This window comes from Pseudoliparis swirei, chromosome 18 (genome assembly GCF_029220125.1).
Source record: "Pseudoliparis swirei isolate HS2019 ecotype Mariana Trench chromosome 18, NWPU_hadal_v1, whole genome shotgun sequence".
Classification (NCBI taxonomy): domain Eukaryota; kingdom Metazoa; phylum Chordata; class Actinopteri; order Perciformes; family Liparidae; genus Pseudoliparis; species Pseudoliparis swirei.
In genome coordinates this window covers 22,245,721-22,268,977 of record NC_079405.1, presented here as the reverse complement: position 1 = coordinate 22,268,977, position 23,257 = coordinate 22,245,721, and the positions used below count along the sequence as shown (strand labels likewise).

Below are 23,257 nucleotides of genomic sequence, written 5' to 3'. Positions count from 1 at the left end.
ATCTTATTAAGGACTTATAAGATGCCTACTACCTAGTAAGAAACGTTTATGACAAGGACCTTGATATGAAGCCTCCATGTTTTGCGAGAGCTCTCCGCTAACACAGTGGTCTGATAAAAATGAGGCTGTGTTGTTGTTGTTTTAAACACAGTGCCAAAGTGTCAGTGATGGTGCATGGAGAATGGACTTTACCGTGTGGCTCTGCACAGAGGAGAGGCTGAAGCTGTACAGCTGTCCTCTGTCGGTGCTGATGGCCAGAGTCTCCTCTGCTGGACTGATGCACATGGTGTCGATCTCCTGGCATTCCGCCGAGGTCAGCTCATTGCTGCATGGGTCTGGTGGGATCTGACCGATGAGAACAAACATGTGATCACTTGGGAACATGCACAGAGTCTGCAGTACCGCTGGTACCGGCATGAACACTCACCCGCATCTCCCTGCTCCTTCTATAACCGTCCTCCTCGGTCTTCTCAAAGAGACAGACGGCGCCGGGTCCCAAAGAGCACGCGAAGCCCTTGGAGTAAGACAGAATGGCTGTGATGCGAGGACCTTCTTCCACGTCACTGCCTCTGATCTTCTTAATCTGCATTTGCCTGTGCAGTGAATTATGAAAAGAAAATAACAAGTATATTCAGCAAAAACCTTAGAACCAGGCATGTGAATTGAATGTGAGGATTAAGTCACAGTTGGTGTGTGTGTAGGACTTGTGATAAACTTTCAAAGATATAAAATTCATTTAGACTAAACTCCCATCTGCAGATGTTGCTGCATGTGACACACGAGACTATTTAATTCAATCTATTTTGTATAGCCCATACATTACAAATGTTGCTCAAAGGGCTTTACAATCTGTACACATACGACATCCCTGTCCCAGGACCTCACATCGGATCAGGAAAAACTCCCACAAAATAGAAAAAAAACGTTCACAGGGAAAAAGGGCAGTCACCTTTAATGAAAACAACCTTTGGCTACGTGACGTCACCACACCTTTACAGCGACTCACTCCTCTTCCGCTGACCTGTCAGAATGCAGCTGCACGGCGGTGGAAGCCACGTTGATCTCTCCTCGCAGGTCTCCGGACTCGAACACCAGCAGCCTGCCGTTGTCCGTTCCAGCGATCGCCCGCTCCCCGGACGCCCAGGTGTGACACAGGATGTCCACGGACTCCACCTTGGGGGCGCCGCTCTGCTTCAGGGACCCCTCCGAGTAGCGCAGCAGCTTGAACACGCCGCGCCCGCTCACGCACAGCTGCGTGTTGCTGTACGGGCTGAAGCTGACCTGGTGGGACATCCCGTGAAGGAGTAGGAGCTCGGAGGATGCACGCATGCGCTGTGGCCTGCACTGATACATGGCGCGCGGCCGACTCACCTGGGTAACGGAGTTGTTTGGGTCGCTGCTGGTCCTCACCGTTGCCAGGACCTTCTGTTTCTCCCAAAGCCACAAGATCAGCATCCACTCCGGGCCCCCCGTCTGGCCGACCAGGTACTTGGAATCGGGGGAGAACGCCACGCATATAAAGTCCGACGCGACCGCGTCTCCCGCGGTCAGAACTTTCCTCTTCCGGCCCTGCTCGTGCTGCAGGTCGAACACGGTGACGGTGGCCGTCTCGCCGCACTCCGACACCGCCAGGTAACGCCGGTTGGGGCTGATGGCCAGCGCGCGCATGCCCCGGCTTTTCTCCGAGCCTGCGGAGACAGCAGATGGGGCATGTGAGACAACTAACCTACAGCTAATGTTAGAGAAAATAAATGAAATTGCGCCCGGCTGATACTACGTGATATATAACACCCAAACAGGCTTTACGGAAACGACATTAGCGAGGCGCTTTTAATTCTTAAAAAATAAAGCTCTCTGACGCTCTCGTTTTTAAAGCCATTAAAAAGTCGGCTAGTAACGTTAGTTATTACGTCTCAATTTACCTGGAATGATCCTCTGACATCTTTGGGCGACGTTGAAGCACACGCAGCTGTTTCCGCTGGGGAAAACGACAGTGTGCTCGTCGAAGAAACACAAGTTATTGCTCACACCTGTCCTCAGACCGAAGATGAAATGAGACTGGGCAACGATGGTCGACATTTTTTCAGTCGAGTTTAAAAAAAAGTTTTCCCTCGCACACAACTATTTATTTAACGTTACTACTTTAAAGAGCTTAACTAAGATACAGCCATTTACTTGTAGCTGTCGCAAACGCGACAGATTAGAACAGTAGGGGTGATTTGAGTCCCGTCGCTAAGCAACCCGAGATATCCCGCGATAACTTGAACATTTGTTTAATGAGAAATCTCTTCATTTTTGCCCAAGTCTCTCTGTATCCACCATCTCATACAGCCACTGCAATCCCTCCCCGTTTATTTACATTTTCATGTGCAAAGTGTTGTTTTTGCCTGCTACTTTATGATGTCCGTATATTTCTTAATGAAGTCTCGCGGGATTTTGGGGGGGTTGCCTAGCGACGCAACTCAACTAACCGAGTGTTAAAGGCCCGAGTTGTCTCGTGGTGGAATGTAAAGTTACCTGCTCCAGCATTGTAGGACTGCTTGTACAGTTTTTATTTACTTAGTCTACTTTACTTAAGCATTTTCATATAGTCTATTATCATATTATACTGACTATACGATATAATTCTACACAGGCACGTGCACAGACATTTTGGGGGGCAGGTGCTCAAACCAAAAAAAAAGGGCACCCATTGGCAAAATGATTTTTCTATTGATCACTGTAACTTGAAGTGAGCAAGTAATTGGTTGTTACGAAACACATGAAACACATTGTGTCGTGAGAAGACAAAAGAGCTGAAGACATGAGCACCACGGAGCATGTCGAGGCGAAATTCTCACAAGAACTCAAATAAATGCCCCGACAGATATCCAAACACATTTGGGGGGAATTGATGACAGAGAGAGTAAGTGTTATTCTTAAATACTGATTAATGAAGAAAAAATTTGTCTACGTCCCTGGGAAATAAATCTTGAGCCGGTGATGTGCCAGTTGTCGATTTACAATATCCTATTTCTGATGTTCAGTTGTGTCTATTCCCCAAGTCATTTGTTATAATAGGTTGGCTGTACTCAAAGAAGAACAACTCATATTGTCATTTAATTTCTGGATATATTGTACTTGTGTGATACTGGGTATTGACTCTGTGCAGGTGTGTCTACATACAGATGTTCCAGATGGGTGTGTGCGTATACGTCTGGCTCTGCGAAATGAGGTGACCTCTTTGTATGTATTGTTTATGTATTTAATGTCCTGTACTAGCTTGGCCATCTCTATTTTTCCACACAATATAATTTTATGAAATAGATGCAATGCTATAGATTACTGCTCGACAATAAATAACGTGCTACATTTGAAATAGGTGTCCAGTAGATCTGTGCAATAAGAAGTAGATAATGCAACCAGCTGTTTTCATATTTAGGCCAGTGGAAGGAGTGATATCAGAGGCAAGGAGGTTGAATAGTGTTGGGACCACATCATGGTTTACAGACTGCAAATGTGAATAACCAAGCAAAAAAAAAATCATATTTTAAAACAACAAAGCAAACACAACTAATTGATGAAACTGTATTTTGGAAGGTGGGAATCTGATCTCACATTTAAGAGCCTGATGCGGGTCAGTTTGATTGAGTTGACATCAGTGGGAGTGAGGCATTTATTTTTTTACAGGCGTTAATAAACTGTATATATTAAAGAAAACACAGCAATCCAGATTGCGAACGTCAAAGGCTTTAATGGCATGATTCAATAACACAACTGAGTGTCTTTTGCATCCGAGGCTCTAATATTGAGACGAGTTTCATGTTTCAGAAGGAGCAATGCTGTAGTATAGAAAGAATAGGAAGACAGTGAACGTGGTGGTGGGAAGGATTGTTTTCTCTTATTGTTTGTATGGAGAGAACTTGTTGTTTCCCCCGGGGCACAGTAGAGTCTTATCTAAATTGTACATTTGTTCTGTTATCAGCCAAACAAACTGGCCACACATTTTTAAAAAGGAGTACAAAAAAGACTTTATTGAATTATTTGACCAATTTCAGCAAACGAAAACAGTCCATTTAGCAGTTCGGAATACATAGGCGAACAGAGACCATGATGCATTTAGGCAACAGTTATCCCCCCTATGCAAACTCCAGCACTAGGAAGTCGCCTCTGAAGGACAGACAAACCAGTGGTGACTTCGGTTCAGGTTCAAATTCAACCTCAACACAAATCATGGACAAAGAAAGGGGAGCGGGGTTAATGGAAAACATACTGTACATACAGAAAACCCCCGACGCCTGCCGACGAAAACCATGTGATACGGTCAAAAGCTTTGGAACAAGAACGAGTACATGGACCTTTAGTGTGTCGTTTTGTCAAAACAAAGACATTGAAGCCATTGGCCCAGCTCACGTGACTCATTGAGCACTGACAGACGAGAACCTGAATGCAATTACCTGGTAGATACAAAATGGCCAACGTTTTCCCAACATTGCCGATGCAGATGAATGAATCGCCTGCACGCACAGCCACACATCACTAAGGCATCTCGAGGGTCGCGGAGTATGCACCAATCGTGCCCTCCATATTTGGTCAGATGAAAGAAACGGTGCAAAAACTATGCAGAGGCCTTCGTCATGAATGACACCACCTTGTCACCATGCTATGATACATGTGATCTTGATATGAATGAAGCGCATGCAATGAGACAATGAGTTTCCTTTTAAATTCTATAAATCCTATCCGGGTTGTTTTTGTTGTTGACCGGGTGACCAGTGGAGGTCGATATATTTCACAGACTGCTTTATGCCCCTTTAAGGTTTAGCTTATTTCAACATTTTTACATTCAGAACTCTGTTGTGGCAAAGAAAATAAAATCCATATTGGATCATGAACGAACAGAAGCCCTTTGAGGCATGTATAACAAACTAATTTAGTTGATTCCTTTTTCTTCTCTCCTGAGTTTATGACTTGAGAACAGTTGAAAAATGTTTTCCATCTGTTGTGTATGAATGTTGTTGTAATACTCATTCTGGCCACAAGAGGCTGCAGTGCACCACTCCCCCATGTTCTCACAAAAACATTCAGGATTTCTTCTGGGAGAGGTTTAATTCCTCCATGGACTCAAACTCAGGGTACATATATTGTGTGTTAGCTTATATTTTCATAGACAAACAAAAACAAAATGCTAGGAACTAAGAAGGATTATCTGGGAAAACCTTTTTTTAAACTATATTTAAGTCATGAGCACGGGAGAGAAAACTATTTAGATCAGACATCCAAGTCTGATCTATATCGTTATACATTTTATATTCTTACTTCCCTCTAAGGGCTTCTGTATTAAAAGAGTTAATTCAAAGTTCTTGAAAATTAATTTCTATGGAGGAATTACGTTAATATGTACTAAAGCCCTTCGCTATACACATTCTAGACTAACATCCCTTTATAGATAGCAGGGTCTGAGGAGTATATGAGCTACAATATAATACACTATGCACATTATTCCGCTGGTATTTTGACCTCTCAGTGTTCTCTGGACAGGCTGACGGAGCGCTGCTGGTCCAGCAAGGGGCGGTCTTGATTAGCAGGAGATGAAGAGGGCGCTCAGAGACCTCTGACTCTGTGTTCGCTCCAAATGTCCACCAGCGGACAGGATCTCGCAGGCGGCCAGTTCATGATAGAGGGCGTTGAGCACTTCCAGAATGTGAGCTTTCCCTGTGCAATACAACAAAAAACAGAACAGATGTCACCGCCGAGGGAGTGTTGTTACGGGACGACCCCAGCGAGGAATTGTATTCAATCCGAAGCCCAGAGTGACCGTAAATGTTCATTCTCGCATTTCACCGGACATGGTATCGGTGTTTTATTGGCCGTGTGCGCTCTACGAACCGTGTTGCGGGTCGCTGCAGGACCCCAAAGTGCTGAGCAAGATTTTCCCGAGGGATCGCCGCGAGACGTTCTGAAACGAGAGACAGAGAGAGAGAGAGCTGTTCTCAGACGACCCGCCAGGCCATTAACGGGTTCACTTTAACGGGCAATCTGCGTCTTGCTCTCGCACATATGTTCAGCAACTGAAATGAGGTCTATAATCAATCCCAGTGGGGTTAGAAAACAAAAGATTGGACCAAAAAAAAGACCCCAAAAAAGCTATTACATTCATATGGCAGGTAAGACGTCTGCTGGCAAAGTGAGTTCATGTCCACGTGGAGCTCTGTGCTCCAACTCCTGCTGGTAAAGACTCGTATTTGCTTTTCTGATGTGTCTTAACTAGGAAAACTCATCCCGGTGCAGCGTGGGTGGCTTTTCTCTCAACTGCCAACAGGACAAAATGATTTCCCTTTCTTTGAGTTTCAGTTTGACTTCCCATGGAGGTAGAAACAGGATGTTTTTTTACGGTGCTACAACAACAAATCTAAACAATATGTTGGGGGCTGTAGAAATGGTAAAGAACAACATGTCTTGGCTGTCAGTAGCTTTGACCCCAAAGTCAGAATTGACCAGGTCAGACTCTATGGTGTCGTTTAAATGCGACTGACCAGGTCCCTGAGCTGTTGCAGGAGCTGCAGGATGTCCGCCAGCTTCTCCTCCACCAGCGACAGACGAACCCGCTCCGTCTCCAGCATCTGCAGCTCCACCTGAAGCAGCTCGGTCTCCTCTGCCTTCTGCTGCAGCTCCTGCACCAGAGAGTCCTTCATCTGGAAGACACAACACACACACACACATCGTCACAATAAAGCATGGCAACCTCCCTCTGCCTGGCATATAGGGTCGGGTCTCCTCTTGTGGTTTATCTTAATGTAAAAAAAAGTTTTCCAAAGCAATTTTAATGTTATGACTTAATCTATTGTAACTGTTTTTTCATTTAATAAATAGAGAACCTCACCACTTGACAGCAGTTTTCCTTTTGGTACAGTTGAAATGCCCAAATCTCACTATAAAGTGTGTCTTGCATAGCTCGAGAACTGTTCATGCGATCTGCTTCAAAGTTGGTGGGTGTATTGCAGTGTCACACTTTCAATACACTTCAAATAAACAAGTGGCAGCCTCTGTGCAGCAGCAGTAGGGGGGGGGGGGAGCTTCAGGCTCTGCAGGCATAGACTTCTATACAACCAGAGGAGTCGCCCCCCTGATGGCCAGAAGAGAGGATGCAAGTTTTAAGAACAGTCAGTCCGCATCAGCTTCGCTCTGCAGATTTGGAGGATGCTGCCTGGTTACAACAAAACTCAGGAAACAAGCGACAAGCGGCTCTCGATCAGTCGCCCCACAGCCCTCCAACATGCACGCAGTTTGTCCGACTTAAAGTCCAAATATTCAGTTCAATATTATAGAGGAACAATAAAACCTTGAAACACTCTTTCAATAATCTGAAAGGCTGTGTATACATATATTATATTAACCATATGTATACATAGATATACAAAATATATATTTCCATTGAATATGTATTTAGAATATTGAAAATAAAACCCTAGCCAGAAAAATTAATTTTAAAAGATTGATGGACAGATGTTATTAGTTATTTTTGTTATTGTCACCAAAACCCAACACTGTCAGTCTTTTCCTGTTTTCTGAAGAAACATATATATATATTTATATATTCTCAGGATGTACATGAGTTGACGATCTTACAAGAGCAGCTGGATGTGTCAACCTCGTGAATGATACATTATTGCCCTGTGGGCCTGCTTAACATCCTAATTCAATATAAATATACCCAACGTAAATGTTTGTCGAATGTTAAGGGCGAGAGTGAGTCTTTTATTGCAATGTAGATTGTGTCTGCCAAAAGGGTTGGAAATCGCTGCGGTGCACCTTTACGTCATGGCGCACTGGAGGACAGAGGTCTCACCCCGCGCATCCTGCACATAAACAAAGCCTCACAGTGGTGACTTTGTTTAGCTTGGACTTTTCCTCTCGGAGCACGGAGACGTTCTGGGAACACATTACGGCGTGGCTCCCCTTCTCCCCGTCTTCCTGTGTTGTGAAAACACGACTTGGCTGAAACGGGAGGGCTTTAATTTATGATAAGTGTCACGCGGGACAAGAGGGGTCAGGGGGGGGGGGGATGAGTGTTTCTATGGTTCGTCTCCAGTGAGAAACAGCTGCAAACACACACACACACACTCACACTCTGGAGGCTCTGGTTTCCAGAGGTTTGGTTCGGTGTAAGCTGCAGGATGATGCCACTGGCTGTGGTTCGGCCTTTCGAGTCCTCCACTTTCATAACAACTCTCTGATCTAGCCTACCGGCACCCGGCCGCGGCCACAGAGTGACGCTGGACGCAAAGCGAGGCGGGACGCTGTCCAGAGACAACTGTTTCATGTCAACGCATCCAGCGGACCCGTGAGCCGCCCACCAGCCGGCGTGATGGGAGGTCAGTGGTGGTCAGTACCTGGTCCATGTCCATCTCCGCCTGGCTCTCCTTCAGCTCCAGCTGCTTATGCAACCTGGCCACCCTCTCCAGGAGCTCCACCACAGCGCTGCAGCTCTCCTCGCTCCTCGAGCTCCCGTAATTGGACATCAGTTTCTTGAACGCCTTGTCGTCGCACCTGATCAACAAAAACAGGGCAAGATTTTTAGCACACAAGCTAGCATGGCGTACGTCCTGTTGCCTCGTTGACAAATAATCCCTCCCACGTGTTGCAGATATCTATTGTGTTTTGAAATAGGATCAAATCTAAATTCCTGTATGGAAACCCATAGGGGACTTTATCAAAATTATAATGTGAACGTGACAATGAAAATGGTGTTTTCCACACGTGCATAAGTTCTTTGAGTTAACTGAAGATGGGACTGATTGCATTTTCATTTTGACACCAAAAGTGCACAGCGTCATATGTAAATGTAAATGCTTTAGACTGGGAGTGCTGTTTTTGCATATTGTTTGATCAATGTTCACTGTACAGCAGGTTAATAAGTCTTTTAAAATGAAATGTCAAATGCTGTTTTTCCTTTTTTTAATTATTCAAAAATTGCATTTTCAATTTGACTTATTAGCATGAATGGAAATGAGGTTGTGTTGTTTATGTTGCAAACAAATGTTCAAAACAAATGTTCAACGCTTTTCCATTTTCTTTTTAATATCCTCAGGGATCGCCCACTTTGTGCTGCATTTTTAATGAAATATGCTTGTTAAGCAATTCAGGTCAACAATTTAGATTTATTATTACATAGACATGTGGTAGATTATAATGTCTCTGTTACAGTTTACATTATCATCTTAAGAGTCTTAAATGGACTCTCATAGAAAAACTCCATATAATACATCAACTTTGAAAGGCATATATATATATATATATATATACATATTTGGCAGTTTGTTGTTGTTTTTTATGAGTCTTGGAGGCAAAAAAGACCAACCTTAAACAGACACCCTAAAACATTATGGTATATATTTCTACTAATTCGAATAGTATATGTAGAAGATGTAACGTTAACGTCATAGACAGCAACTGCCGTGAGCTGTGTGGCCCGCTTTGAGATCGGGTTCTGCGAGGAACGTGCGGTACCTTTCCCCGCAGCAGGACAGCCTCGTCAAGATCCTCTTCACCTCGTCCACCTGCCGCTGCTGATCGTCGGTCCACTTGTCGTCCTCCTCGTCGGACGCCGCCTGGCCCTCCACCGAACGGAACAGCTGCTCCTCCACTAAAGGACCACAACACGCCATCGGGGTTAATGCGAGCACTACAGTCATTACCATAGAGGGATGTATAGCCAAAGGCGCGTGGGGGTGGGGGAGGGAGGGAAGAGAAAGGATTGAGACTCGAGCTAGAACAATTCATCGGTTAGTCGATCAAGCTAGAATCGATCTGCAACTATTTGGGTGGCCAAATTATTGTTTTCAGGCAAAAATCCCATCTGATCTGTGGCTCCAGCCTCTCCATCGGGAGGATGTCCCGCTTCTCCGTGTTTCATATCATCGACAACTGAACATCTGTGGGGTTTGGACTGCTGGTTCCGTGTCCCTTTGGTCTCAGAGTTACTTTTTACACTCACACAATATTTTCTACAAGTGTTTTATGAAACAAATATTACACAAAAAGGAGTTGAAGCCCGATAGAGGTTATATAACAATTGCTTTGAATAGTGAGACTGGTTCCTATTGGGATGAGTTACTCTCGTCATCGACAGCCAGATATGTAGAGAGAGAGACGTACATTCCACTCTGGACTTTTACGAGCAGTGTGTCTCACTTTTATCCGGCGTGGTCACAGCGCGCCCCGTCGGAGAGCATCGGTCGTGCTGGGAGTCCGAGCAGCATCTCTGGCCCGGCCTGTTGCCGACGCCGGGCTGCTGCTGCTGCTGCTGCTCCGCCCCGGTGCTGCCTGGGAGTTGCAGTTTCGACCTGAACAGAGAAGGAGCACAGCGAGTTAGAAACAGCGGTCTGACTGGCTCGCGGGGCCGAGGGCGCCGAACCTGCCCGTCGGCATTTTGCACGGACGCGAAAAAAAGTTTGGTTTCAAACCATTTGCCGGCATCACAGGGAACATATCGAGTAACACAAGGCGGTGTGTATTAAGCCACATCTACAACCGCCACGATACTTTTATAGGCCTGTGATGTCGGACGCCAAAATGTGGGCGGGGTAATTGAAGCCAGACAAGGCATCTTTAAGACTCTTTTACAGTAAAAGTGGGTCAGTGGTAGAAAGGCGCTGTTGCTGCGCACAAGTTCGTTTGCAAGATGTGACACTGGGTGGAACAAAAGACTTGTCCAAAGCACGGGAACAGTTTCCTACGCTCGCTTAATCTGCAGATGAAAAGACTTTGGTTTTCCCTCGTGTCAAGGGCACATTCAAACATTTGTCACTTAAGAAGGAAAAGAAAGAAAGGAAAAGAAAGACGGAGGCCGCAGTTTGCACGGATCAATCTTTCTGTGATGGTTTGAGTTTTCTAGGTTTCGCCTGCCGTCTGCTCTTTTGTGTTGGGGGGAAATCCGATAGGGGGCCTGCGTAAATCACAGCATAAGTGTTTCCAGATGATGATGTCTTGCTGGAAAAAAAAGGAAAAAAAGAAAGAATTTGGTCTTTTTTCAACAGCCTGACTGAGGGAAAGAAAAGAAAAAGTCACAGAGCACTCGTACTTATATCCTGTTGGCACGAGGCCGACTATATGCCGTAACACAACATGACCTCTGTGTTCTACTTTTGGGTTCCTTGGCGCATAAAGTGGGGTGAAACCGAGTGATTTCACTGAAGGTCAATAATCGCGGCATGATTTCAGGCAATCAATCAGAAGAGTCGTGTTTAAGTTAGTGGGGGCCACGGTGGAAGAACAAGGAGGGGGGGTGTTCCCGAGGGCCACGAAGCTGGTGCACGGTCCAGAACTCGCTCACAAAGCTTTGCTGGTTGCCGCGGAGATGCTCTGACTCTGGAATGAAGTGGCGTAGGACCTTTTTCCAAAGCGAACGTTGGTGTGACCAATTGCACTTTAACTGACGGTGGTTAGTGGGAGGTAGCAAGGCCATTGACATGCATTGAAGTAAAAAAAAAAGAAATTCAATTTAAATTGTGTCTCGTCAGAGACAAAACAAACACCCTCTTGTTTCAAAGCTATGGCGCATGAGATTGACCTCCAAGCTGTCACATGACACCTGGCTCTGAATGGTTTTGGACTGCGCCTGAGATTCCATCTGACGGTGATGGTGCCGAGCATTGGGAATTCCAACTGGATAAACGCAGACACCTGAAAGTAGTCCAGGCAGACATCCCGGAACGGGATCGGACTGTGGGATGCAGCAGACGAAGAAGTTTGATGTATTTCGGCCGCATTGCTCGAATGTAACGAATGCAAAAAGCAGCATCGGGGGGGTTTGACCTGCCAAAATGAAAATATCTACTCTCAGACTTATTTCGCTGGGAGGGAAAGTAAAATACACTGTGGACTTCAAAGTATGTTGTAAGTGTAAATGTGAGCGACTGAAGTTGAATTTTATACCAGAGTTTATCTTTGTATGGTGTCCCAATATACTCCAATTCCAATGTTGAACATTTTCCACAGCTCCTAAAGGTCATTCCTCACATTTCTTGCACGAAAACAACTTAACCCTCCTGTTACCTTAGGGTCACATTGACCCCATTCAATGTTTAACCCTCCTGTTGCCTTAGGGTCAATTTGACCCCATTCAATGTTTAACCCTCCTGTTACCTTTATATTTACTGACATATTTTACCCTCGGGGTCAATTTGACCCCAGCAATTAAAACCTCCAGAAAATTATTAGAATTCATATTGTTTTCCAAGTTTAAGTGTGAGGTACTTTATGTTTGTTTGTTGACTACCTAAATAGCCCTTTAAATATATAAAAAATTTGATATTTCTTATTTGTTTGACACAGTGAAAAACAGCCTGGGGTCAAATTGACCCTAAGGTAACAGGAGGGTTAAACATTGAATGGGGTCAAATTGACCCGAAGGTAACAGGAGGGTTAAAGTGGTGTGGACTAAATGATACCACTGCACTGGGATGAAACACATCAATGCTGGTGTTAATTGTTCTTTCAAAATTTATAAAACTCTGTATTTGGGCCAAGGCACCTTTTCCGGTTTAAAAGCCGCTGTCCAAGCTGACATACAGTTGGGACTAATCTGGGTACATTTTTGTCCATAAATGTACGCAGCGGTGTCAGTGGTGGTGAAGTGACAATTCACACGTTAGCTGCACTAATAAACAGGTTACAATATCATGTGTCACTCATAGGAAGAAAAAAACACGCCGCCTGATTTGCAGTCCGAGTGTTTTAGCTTCATTGAGTGCTTTTGCTTTGAGTGTTTTAGCTTCTTTCCGCTCACTGTTTTTGGGCTTCCTACTTTAATGTTTGGTTCAGGCCCGCTGCTCTCGTTAACCGTGTTTCCAACAGCAGCGGGTTTGCGGTGAAAAAGCTCTGACTGTGCACTAGCTGCCCAGCACTGAATGGCAGACGGACAAAGTAAGCCACTCGTGGAGCATTTAGGTGCAAGCTACTGCACTCGCAGGAAGAGCAAAGAGCTTTGAATCAAATGTGGGCTCCCTCACAGGATGCCATTGGTCCCACTTTGACTGTTTCTTCCCATAGACTTACATTTGGAAGGAGATATCTGTAAATCAGAGAATTCTTTTAGGTGGTGAATCCAAGTTCTCCCGCCTCCGTTCATGTGAACCCTGGGCCCGCGGGTGCAAAAGACCGCCTGAGGATCCAGGTAACCTTACACTCTGCAGTTTTCATTCACGTGCCACTGAGAGTCTGTGGTAATGAACGGGGCCCTGCTTCCAACGCTGTATCCAGTTGTCTTTATACATCCATGGATATTTCCCCCTTAGGGTTGTATATTGGCAGATACCAAAACAAAAGGCATAAGGAGAGTGAATATTGCACATACACTTGCGAGATGGACATAAACATAAAGAAAATAATAATGCTAATGTTGCTCAAAGCTTTTTAGCCTCTCTTGTTTTGGATTTACTGCACATATACAACTAGAATGGGCACTCGGTAGAGCGCATACCTTCGCATATCACAAGATTGAGCATTGAATTATGAACATTTTGGCATTAGTTGCATGCCAATTGGATTAAAATTAAGATTTTGACCTTTTTATGACCTTGACCTTGACCTTTGACCCGATTGATCCCAAAATCTAATCAAATGGTCCCCGGATATTAACCATTCATCCCACCAAATGTCATGCGAATCAAGAAGATGTTGACCTTTTCATGAACTTGACCTTGACCTTTGACCCGATCGATTCCAAAATCTAATCAAATGGTCCCCGGATAATAACCAATCATCCCACCAAATTTCATGCGATTCGGTTTAATACTTTTTGTGTTATGCGAGTAACACGCATACAAACAAATAAATAAATACACAGCGATCAAAACATAACCTTCCGCATTTTCAATGCGAAGGAAATAAGGAGCAATCACAGCACTCTCATGACTCGCATTTGTTGTTGTTGTTGGGTGAAATAAGGTATGTGTGAAACACAAGTGTAAGAGATTTCAATGTTTCGTTCTACGACATAAAAAAACATCAGTAATTGTCTGAAAGAAGGCGGTTGCGAACAAGTAGCTAAATGAGATCAATAAACGTCATCATGCCAAACACCGGTCAGCTATTAGCTTAATGGAGGTGGTGTGAAGTCAGTGACCATGGTGTAGTTTGATCATAGCTTAACGTTAACTTTTTTCTTCTGACTTAAAAAGTAGTACACTTTATAAAGTGGATATCTCTGTCAGTTCGTTTTGGAGTTCTTCTTTCCCCAAGTGGCAAACAAAAAGAAAAGGTCTGCCTTGCTTGAAGCATTAGAACTTTAAGAACATTCAGCATTTTGTGCTCTCTGCCTTTTGTCTGATGTTGAATAGAAATGACATAAAATAAATAATTGAAATAAACAAAACATTTCCTGAGGTCATCAATCAAGCGGACAATCGAGGGAGAATGTAGCCGTAATCGTACTTTGTCGTTTTCGAGGAAGTAGGGGAGCAATACAATTTAAGTTACCCTCTACTTTGATCAGTCTTGTATCTGGATATATCTGGAGCCATTAATATGATACTTGGAATAATCTTAAGCCTTTTAAAATATCACATTCTGAGAGGAATCATTTTTAAAGGAAAATTCAAGAATGTCTGTAATGCATGTGACTATATCATACATTGTATTTCAGCGAAGCAAAAAAGACATGTTATCATACGTAGATTAGTATTAGTAATCTTTACTACATCCCACAAGAACACACACACAGGAGGGAACTTCTACTGCATTTCTAATTAATAGGATCCTGTATTCTTCCCTATTAGCAGAAGACTAAAGCTTTTCTTCTGGCCTCTTGGGGGCGTAGACCAGCTGTTTGTTGTTAGAGCCGGGACACCCAGAGTCCTCCCCGTGTTTATCACAGTGCGCCGCTGAAGTGAACTTTCCATCAACACAACCCAACATCCCCCCGGACGAGCGCTTTTTACGAACGAGTTTCACGCTATACCGGAGTTTGAACTTGAAGTTCGGTGCTCGTCAGGGTGCCCTGGGGTCAGGTTTACTCGAGCTGACGGATATTAATCTCCTTGGGTCACGTACAATGAGGGCGGTTTCCGGGATACAAATGAGGAGGCTTCAGGGACGTGGCGATTATTTAGCACTAGCTGAGGACTTAATCCCACCCAAAAAACAAGGGCTGTAACATTTGCAGAGCAAAGTGCAGAGAAACCCCCCTCAGACGAGAGTTTGAAAAGGAGAGGGAGCGAAGTCCAACGAGCATGGGTGGCATGAGTTTCATAAGATATTTAGTGTGTGATGTATTTCTGCTGATGTCAGCATACCCCAAAACCAGAGGGAGGGCAAGTAGGGCAGTGGCTCAAATGTGAAAATGAGCCCACTACTTGGCAGTGTGAGGTTCTTGAACGCTGTTCAAGAATAAGAGGCAGCAGAATGCCGAGGATCCCAGACATCTCTCGAGTGTGTCGTTCTGCACATTATTATAGAAATGATAGAATGCTGCAGCGACACTTGCTCCCACACAATGCCGTAGCTTTTGCGCAGAGGCAGACAAGCGGTCCGCAAAAGACTCCCTCTACTTCTCCACTCTCGGACGCCCCGCAGGGAGCATGAAGAGGCCGGGAGATTATGCCTCCCCTGGGGATGGACTACAGAGGGCCAAGGGTTTGAGGCATAGAGGGAGGAAGTCTGCCGGCATGCCGGGAAAAAAAGGAAAAATAGAGGTTTAAACTTGATAACTTAGGAGACATGTGCTTGGCTCTCGAGAAATCCCAGGACTATATATAGAGACACCTGGAATGGAGACGATAACAAATATGAAGACGTTCTGGAACGCAAGTCAGTTTACAGTCTCCAGTCTCCACTCTAGATTATTTGGAGCACACACAAAAAAAGAAGAAGCTGGAAAGCTGAATGAAGCCATTCCTCTCTGGCGGGTCGAACAAAAAAATGTCCGTCATTTCATGAACAAACAGTCGAGTGTTTGCTCCTTCCTCCAGATGGTAGACTTTCCTCCCCCTCATTTCTTTTTCGTTCCTAACCGCTGTGCTCCCCATTGTCTCATCCCTCTGGCCCACCGAGCGCCACAGGCTACAGTCACTGTGATTTAGACTCCATTTGCCTTTTAGAGTAGAATGCAGAATTGAAAGTAGTATTTTAGATTCATCCCACGATGCAAAGACTTTAATTTGCTGACCTACTCCTCTCAGAGCCTTGCTCGGTTCTGGTCTGGCGTTCAATCCAAAGGAATCACAGATGTGTTATGCAACAACGCCCACATATCTTAAGTTTCATACCGATGACGACATTTTCCTCCTGACTTTCAATGGAGAATTAAAAGGTTTTTTTTCTAGGTGAGAAAATGGTATCACCAAATCATAATGAACCCGAAAAAGGAAATCAATATTTCGGAACACAGTGAATATGAAGCTAAAGCCAGGAGCTGGCTAGCTAACGTAACAAAGCACAAAGACCGGAAATGGAGGAACAGTCTACAAAAGCAACTAAGTAGAATTTCCCGCTATAAATTAACATATATATCACCATTACCTGTCCAATTGACACTTAGTTATCTTGTTCTAATTGAATTATATTGAATATAAAGTATGAACTACTAACTTTAAGGGTGCTCCAGTCGTCTAGGTTTAGCTAGAAGCTAAGCAGCCTGTTTGATACCTGCTTGAGCGTGGTATCAATCTTCTCATTTAACACCTGGCAACAAAGAAAACGTTAACGTTTCATCTAAAGAAACTCCAACAAGTCGCAAGCTACCAATAGCTAGCTGGCCATTTCTAATTTGCTAGTTAAAGGTTCAAAGAATGTTCATTTGTTCACAAAAAATCACTTTGTAAAGCTGTCTAGCTTTCTAAATTCACATCAGATTTGACAATAATGGCAAAAAATAGTGATGCCATTAAAAGGCCTAAAATATACTTTTTTCATGAGGGATTAAGGATGGGCGATAATACAATATGATAATATATCAAATCGTATTATGGTGAAACCATATATAGAGATATCTTGATACACAATTATGTTGTCTAAAATGATAGAAGAAGAACATACGAACAAAAATCTCTTAGAAAATCTGATTATTTTCACAGAAAATGTCTTCATAAAATCGTCATTAATTCTCCATATCGCCCAGCTCCATGAAGAAGGTGGGATGTAATGTTGAGTGTCTACGAACAGAGCTGGTCAAGGGACTAAAAACAACACTTACAAGTCAACCGTCTCTTTTTTACCAATCTGACGAAAAAGGTGAAGAAGTTGAACGAGGAAGGGTGCCAGAAGTATAAATTGCAGAAGAAAAATATTCTCAGTGATTCACCGATGCTAAGTAAAATGAGTGGCTATCCTAGTGGGTTAGTGCTAATTTTAGCTGTTTTAATATCATAAGGATGAATAAGGATTTTCTAACCTCATCTTTATTATCATTAAGTGGAATCCACAGGGCCGTAGCAGTGCCAGATCTCCCCCTCCCCCAGCCCTGTAACTCTGATTCTCTGAGCAGCAGCACCCAAGTTAATCCCATTACTTGTTACAGCAGTTTAGAAATATGATATGTGATTCCTTTATTTGTCCCACAGTCGGGAAATTTCAAAAATTAAATAAGCCTCAGTAATAAAGTTACGGTCAATCATTTCAACCGACGCTTGGCACGCTACTGCATCTCCAACAGGGATTCTTGCGTAATTTTTAAAGTCAAATTCAATGTTTTTGAAGACTGTGACAAATATAATTTAAGACCCAAAATGTTGGAAACAATTGCATTGATAGAAAAGAGAGAACATTTATTGAGTCTTGGTTTGGGACAAAACTTTTCCTTTCTTTTATCAGTTTTTATTAAAAGTAACCTTTCCATTTAAACAAATTCACCTGTCTAACAGTTGAAGGCATCCTCGTCCTCAAAACATCCTGTCCGAAGCCAAAAGGGGAAACAAAGGGAAAATACATGACTCTATTTGAAAACGAGACAAATGTCATGGTATTCCAGGTTGGGAAACATAGCGCCAAAGATGCTGTCATAATACGACCTACTCAGTATTTGAAGAACCAACTTCACCTCAGCCCTGTGTGTGTCTGGCAGTGACACATTATTGCTCAACTCCAACTGTGAAGAAGTTGTGAGGGAGTCAGACGAAGGTTCGGGTGTGTTACACAGAAAATTGGTTTGCTGGCTGCTACTTTGCAGACTTTGTGCGGGATTCATTGTCATGTTTCCAATGTGTTTCGGGATAAAAAATGACGGCTTACTTTATTTCTCGTGCCAACCAACTCCGAAATCATTCGTCGCTGCACCAGCACCTCCCCATCTCGGTGGCAACGACGACGGAGGATAGCGAAAAGATGCGGAAGAACGCAGCCAGATGCCAATATCTGTAGGTAGCTAACATTAACATTACTTAAAACTTATATTAATGGCGGAGTCTCTTGTTGTCTCATATTAAGTGAAACACCTTCAAAAAGTGGTCAAAAAGCTCAGAGAATGTGTGTACCCGTACGGTACTCAGATTTTTATACTCAAACGACATGGGCTTTTGAGTCGATAGCTCACGCCCCCTGATGTGAAAGGAGCGAAACTCGCACCTTCCCCCCAGCCCCGTCTTCAGATAAGATGCAACTGAGCAAGCATTGAGGCTTTCAGGGGGGAATATTCATGGGGCTTGGTTGCTAAGATCCATATAGGACGGGGGTGCCTGTGCAGTATTGTTCCTTTGGGAGCAGAGTGAAAGAAGTGAGCGGAGAGATTGATGAGAACGGGTCAGTCCGTTGAGGTTCTCACTCAATGGAGTTCGCTCTTGACAAGTCAGGGCTTTTGTGGCGTTGAATTATTTTCTATTAGGGTATCAATAGAAGGGCAGTGAAAAGACTTTGGAACGCAGTCTGCATAGATTAGCGGAGTTTAGGGATAAAAGAACGGTATTGTTGTTGAGAAATGTGTTATTTAGAATCATCTTAAGGCAGGTAGGAGAGAAGACTTTACTCATATAGGTTGGGTTGTATGTGACTGTGTCTTCAGAGTCTATGATAACAGTAGATGTTACAACTATTTAGAGACATGCTACCTTAGACCTGCAGACACTGATTATATAGTCTGAGCAGGGACAAAAGACGCAGAGATAAACATTGAACCCAATGGCTTTGTACTTTAAAAAGTCCAATTACACCCTTACTTCCACCAAAATGAACAGTAGCGGAGCTCAGGCGGGACTGGCCCGCCACACACGACGCCTGGTAAATAGACTCAAACACAACAAGTCTGAAAATTGTGAAAGTACACCACATCAAGCCTTTATAAGTAGCATGGCGGAGGTTTCCAGGCGTGTGGCCAGAAGTAAACAAGAGTCATTTCACTCAAGGAGGGATTATTATTTATTATGGCTCACTCTGGCCACAAAGGCTAAAACAAGTTCTTCTTTTTCAAGACATGATGAATTGCCTGACACTTGTTTTACTCAGTGTTTTGACAGCCATAAATAAGAGGTAAAAAAAAGGGCCTTGTCTAGTCTATGCCCTCTCTCTGTGACATTTGTTGCATTTCCACGTCGCCAGTGAAAAAATCACAAGATGATACCTCTTAAATATGTCTAAAGAGAATCAATATCAATATGTCAGTTGCAAATGGTATATTGCCACTGCAGGAATCTCACTTTCCAGTGGGCCAGTGGCCAGGCTTTTAGTAATTCTGAGGCCGTAAATTGTATTTTGCATCGTTACCAGAAAAAGAACCATGACATAATGTTAGCAATCACATGAATACATAAAAAAATGTATATCTGTATAAATTTAACAATAATTCTTAAACCACATTTTCTTTCATCCTACTTTAATACATAATTCCCAAATGCCCTTTGCAAAAGTCAGAATCAACAGTTTTTATGTTGTTATTTTTCCCAATTAATACCATACCATTTATAGTTTATAGCAATTTTATGACCCTTTTCATATTATCACTTCTAATTTCACGTCACCTTTCATGACCATGGTGTTGTCACCGCCCCCTCACCTGTCAGCCAATCCCATGGCCCCTACTTCTTCAGATAGCTAGCTCGACAACTGCTACCTCAATTAGCCAGTTAGCTCCTGTAAGCGAGAGCAGCACCAATGCTGTGACGTCACACATCGGTTTGTGAACTGACGTTTTGAAGCCTTGAGTTCGGCATTTGGGCTTCTGTATTGAGGAAAACTTGAAACTAGAGCTTGAGACCATAAACTGAGGGAATAAATCTGAAAAGAGAGATAAAGTGAATTTTTCATCGACTTCAAAACCATCAGACTTCTTTTTCGCAACTGGAGGAGTCGTCCCCTGATGGTCAGTAGAGAGAATGCAATTTTTCTTAAACTTCCGCATTGGCTTCAGAGGTCGCTGCTTGGTCTGACCAACAACAATAATTGCACGAATGGAAATAACAGATAAGACTTTTGGACTCTCTTATGGAGCATTCCTACCAAAAGCGTTACGAATTGTTTGCACGAGTAGATCCCAAGCAAAGTCAACGTACAGACGCGAGTGGTTGCAATAGACGCAAAATTTCGCCTGGCGGTGCGAATTAGACATTGCAAATCGATTCGCAACTTGTTGGAATAAATTGTAACTTTATGGTGTTGATCATGTTGTGAAAAATTTAAATAAATGCTACTCGTGTGACAGTGTTCCCGGGTTTCTCACCTGTAGTAGAGGAGCTCGGATTCCAGCTGGAGGACGTGCCTCTGCAGCGTCGGCACATGGTTGGCCTTGGCCTCCAGTTCCTTCACCTTACCCAGGCCGCTGAGCAGCGCCTGCCTGGCCTCCTCCACCTTCCTCCTCATGTCCACCTGCTCCCTCTTCAGGGTTCGGTTGCAGTCCTCCAGGGTTGCCACGGTCTCCTTCGAGGTCCACAGTTCCTGCTCCATCCTCTCGTTACACAGCATGGCCTCCTCTACCTGGAGGTCTCTGGAGCTCCGCAGCAGCTCTATCTCGTGGATGATGTTCTGCAGGCTCTCCAGGTTGCTCAAACTCTTCTGGGTCTCTTGTTGCTGGTGGGCGGTGAGACAGCTCTCCTCTGGTTTATGCTTGGAATGGCTTTTCCATAACCCCACCTGAGAAAGATTAAGAATATCCTTGTAACCAAATTGCACCATCACACACATGTAGATGTTGTAACCAATTAGACCACTTCTTGAGAACAACATTTTGGGTTACCAGTTTGCGAAAAACATATATCTTATTTGTGGTCTGTCTTTAATATACTTTTATAATAAGGAGTGAGTCAGCAGCTGTTGGATTTCTCCCTTTCAAATAGACCATTAATTCTGCAGTTATAAATGTTAATCAATTAAGGGTAATTTTGTAGTACTGCGTTATGATACAATGTACAGGATGTACAGCAGCATAGGGTATAGTGCAAACAAGAGACAGTAAAAAGAAACAGAACAAAACAAGTTTTATAAATATAAGCCATAAGCCAGAAAAAAGGAAATTATCCACTATAGCTGAAATGCTACAGACAAAATAACTGGTATGACTATTATTGTACAGTGTTTTTATTGCACGAGCTATACAGTTTAAGTTAAGTTCAGTTTTAACTAATGCTTTGTCAATGGCAAATACATAATTAATTGACGCCCTATAGCTTATAGCTCAGTTATAGCTCAAGCCATAAGAGAAATATTTGGGTCGTTGGGATGCCGAAAAGGTCTCTAGATCTGTGATAATCACGTCCTTAACTAAATCCCACATCAATGAATTACGATTATGTTTCTCACTTGGAGTCTGCCTTTATAAACGTGAGAGTCGATCATCAAGCATGTTTGCACACACAAGCCATCTCTGGTCTGGCGATTGGTGCTTATAAAATACACCCATGAAGACATAATTGCAATTTAAGAGATAATGAACATGATAAACAAACAACAAATAAGTATGTTACACAAAGTAGGAATAATTGGCTTACGAATAAGCGGTTTATTGAACAAGTGCGAATCAGTTAGAAGCCGCGGGTTGCCAGTTGTGTCAAACGTAGCTGACGTTCACTTTCCTCTACGACAGTGACTTTGTCTACTTTCATTCAACACTCCTCCTACCTGAGATAAAACCATTTTTGAATCACTTATTGACATTTACGCCGACAGATCTGATGGATTATCATAATTTGAAATACTCGTGGACATGTTTAATTGGACTTTTAGAAACGTGGGTACTACTTGCAAAAAGGGTTTGCACATTAACTTGTTAATTATGGCCGAAATAATAGTCATAAGTCATTAACTAATGCTGCTTGGATCATTTCTAATGATAACTTGAGCAGGGTTGTGTGAGTTCAGCGCCCTCGTGCTCTCACCTGCAGAGCCAAACAGCGGGCGTCGCTGCTCTGAAGTGCCGCGCGCATGTCCTCTATGAGCTCGCGCAAACTTGCGTTTTCGTCTTCCAGCTTCGCTACCCGGTCCTCAGCCTCCTCCAGCGCCACTATCTCCTCGTAGCACTCCTTGGTGCAGGACCCGAGCCTGCAGCCGGAGGCGTGCCGCCCACCTCCACCATCAACCCCAGCGGCGGCTGCGGCGCTCTTGCCCCCGGACAGAAGTTTCTCTCGCCGCCTCAGGGGGCTCCGCAGGCGGATCTGAGTTTCTATGTGCTCGCTGTCCTTCCCGACCAGCAGCCGGCCGTTCTCGTACTGGCGCCCCGCCTTTGTGCTGAAGTACCCGCACAACTTGGCGTGGAAGTGTCTGAAGGTGAGCTCGCCGGGCAGGTTGTCCAGAACGCCGGTGCACTCCGTGTCCTCCGAGTCTTTGTTTAGTCCCAGGACGTCACACAATATGTTGAAATCCTCGACGGGGATTTTACCCCCGCCCTGATAGTCCATATGATGGAATATCTCCTGGAGGTACTGATCCAAGCCGGTAGCCAGAACTATGATTTCGTTCTCCACCCCCCGGTCCAGTCCGTAATGGTAAGCCAGAGTGCTGACCACCCATTGTGTCCTGCGCGCCGGTCGGCTGTACGGATCAATGGAGTCTACTGCGTCCATCATTCCCACCGAGAAACACCATATTTCCACAAACTCAACGCGGTTACCGTGTTCCTTCTACCCTCGCCCCGCGCGCGTGTTCATGTGCGTGTTCGTGTGCGTGTTCATCCTCTCCGGAGAAGCTCGATAGCGGAGTGGCGCAGCTGAAACGAGGCGTGTGTTAAGAAACGAAGCAAGTTTGAATTTAGCCCCCCCCCTAAAAAAAAGGAAGAAAAAAAGGGGTTCCCAACCAGGAGTCGGTAACATACACACATAGCCCCACTGTGACGGTCTCCTACCGCCGTGGCTAGGAGTGTAAT

At 44.0% G+C, this 23,257-nt stretch overlaps 2 protein-coding genes across 2 annotated transcripts; both read right to left on the bottom strand.

The window, feature by feature from the left end:
• Nucleotides 1-14: 14 nt before the first annotated feature.
• cfap57 (cilia and flagella associated protein 57) lies at nucleotides 15-2,079 on the bottom strand. The gene is made up of 6 exons (XM_056436811.1): nucleotides 1,923-2,079; nucleotides 1,372-1,688; nucleotides 1,022-1,281; nucleotides 428-593; nucleotides 193-345; nucleotides 15-32 (listed from the first exon to the last, which is right to left on the bottom strand). Exons 1-6 carry the CDS (start codon nucleotides 2,077-2,079, stop codon nucleotides 15-17), a joined length of 1,071 nt encoding a protein of 356 aa, XP_056292786.1.
• Nucleotides 2,080-3,713: 1,634 nt separating this feature from the next.
• Nucleotides 3,714-23,106, bottom strand: efcc1 (EF-hand and coiled-coil domain containing 1). The gene is made up of 8 exons (XM_056436448.1): nucleotides 22,275-23,106; nucleotides 20,624-21,033; nucleotides 10,174-10,325; nucleotides 9,490-9,625; nucleotides 8,373-8,529; nucleotides 6,516-6,674; nucleotides 5,869-5,938; nucleotides 3,714-5,694 (listed from the first exon to the last, which is right to left on the bottom strand). Exons 1-8 carry the CDS (start codon nucleotides 22,959-22,961, stop codon nucleotides 5,561-5,563), a joined length of 1,905 nt encoding a protein of 634 aa, XP_056292423.1. The 5' UTR covers nucleotides 22,962-23,106; the 3' UTR covers nucleotides 3,714-5,560.
• Nucleotides 23,107-23,257: the final 151 nt, after the last annotated feature.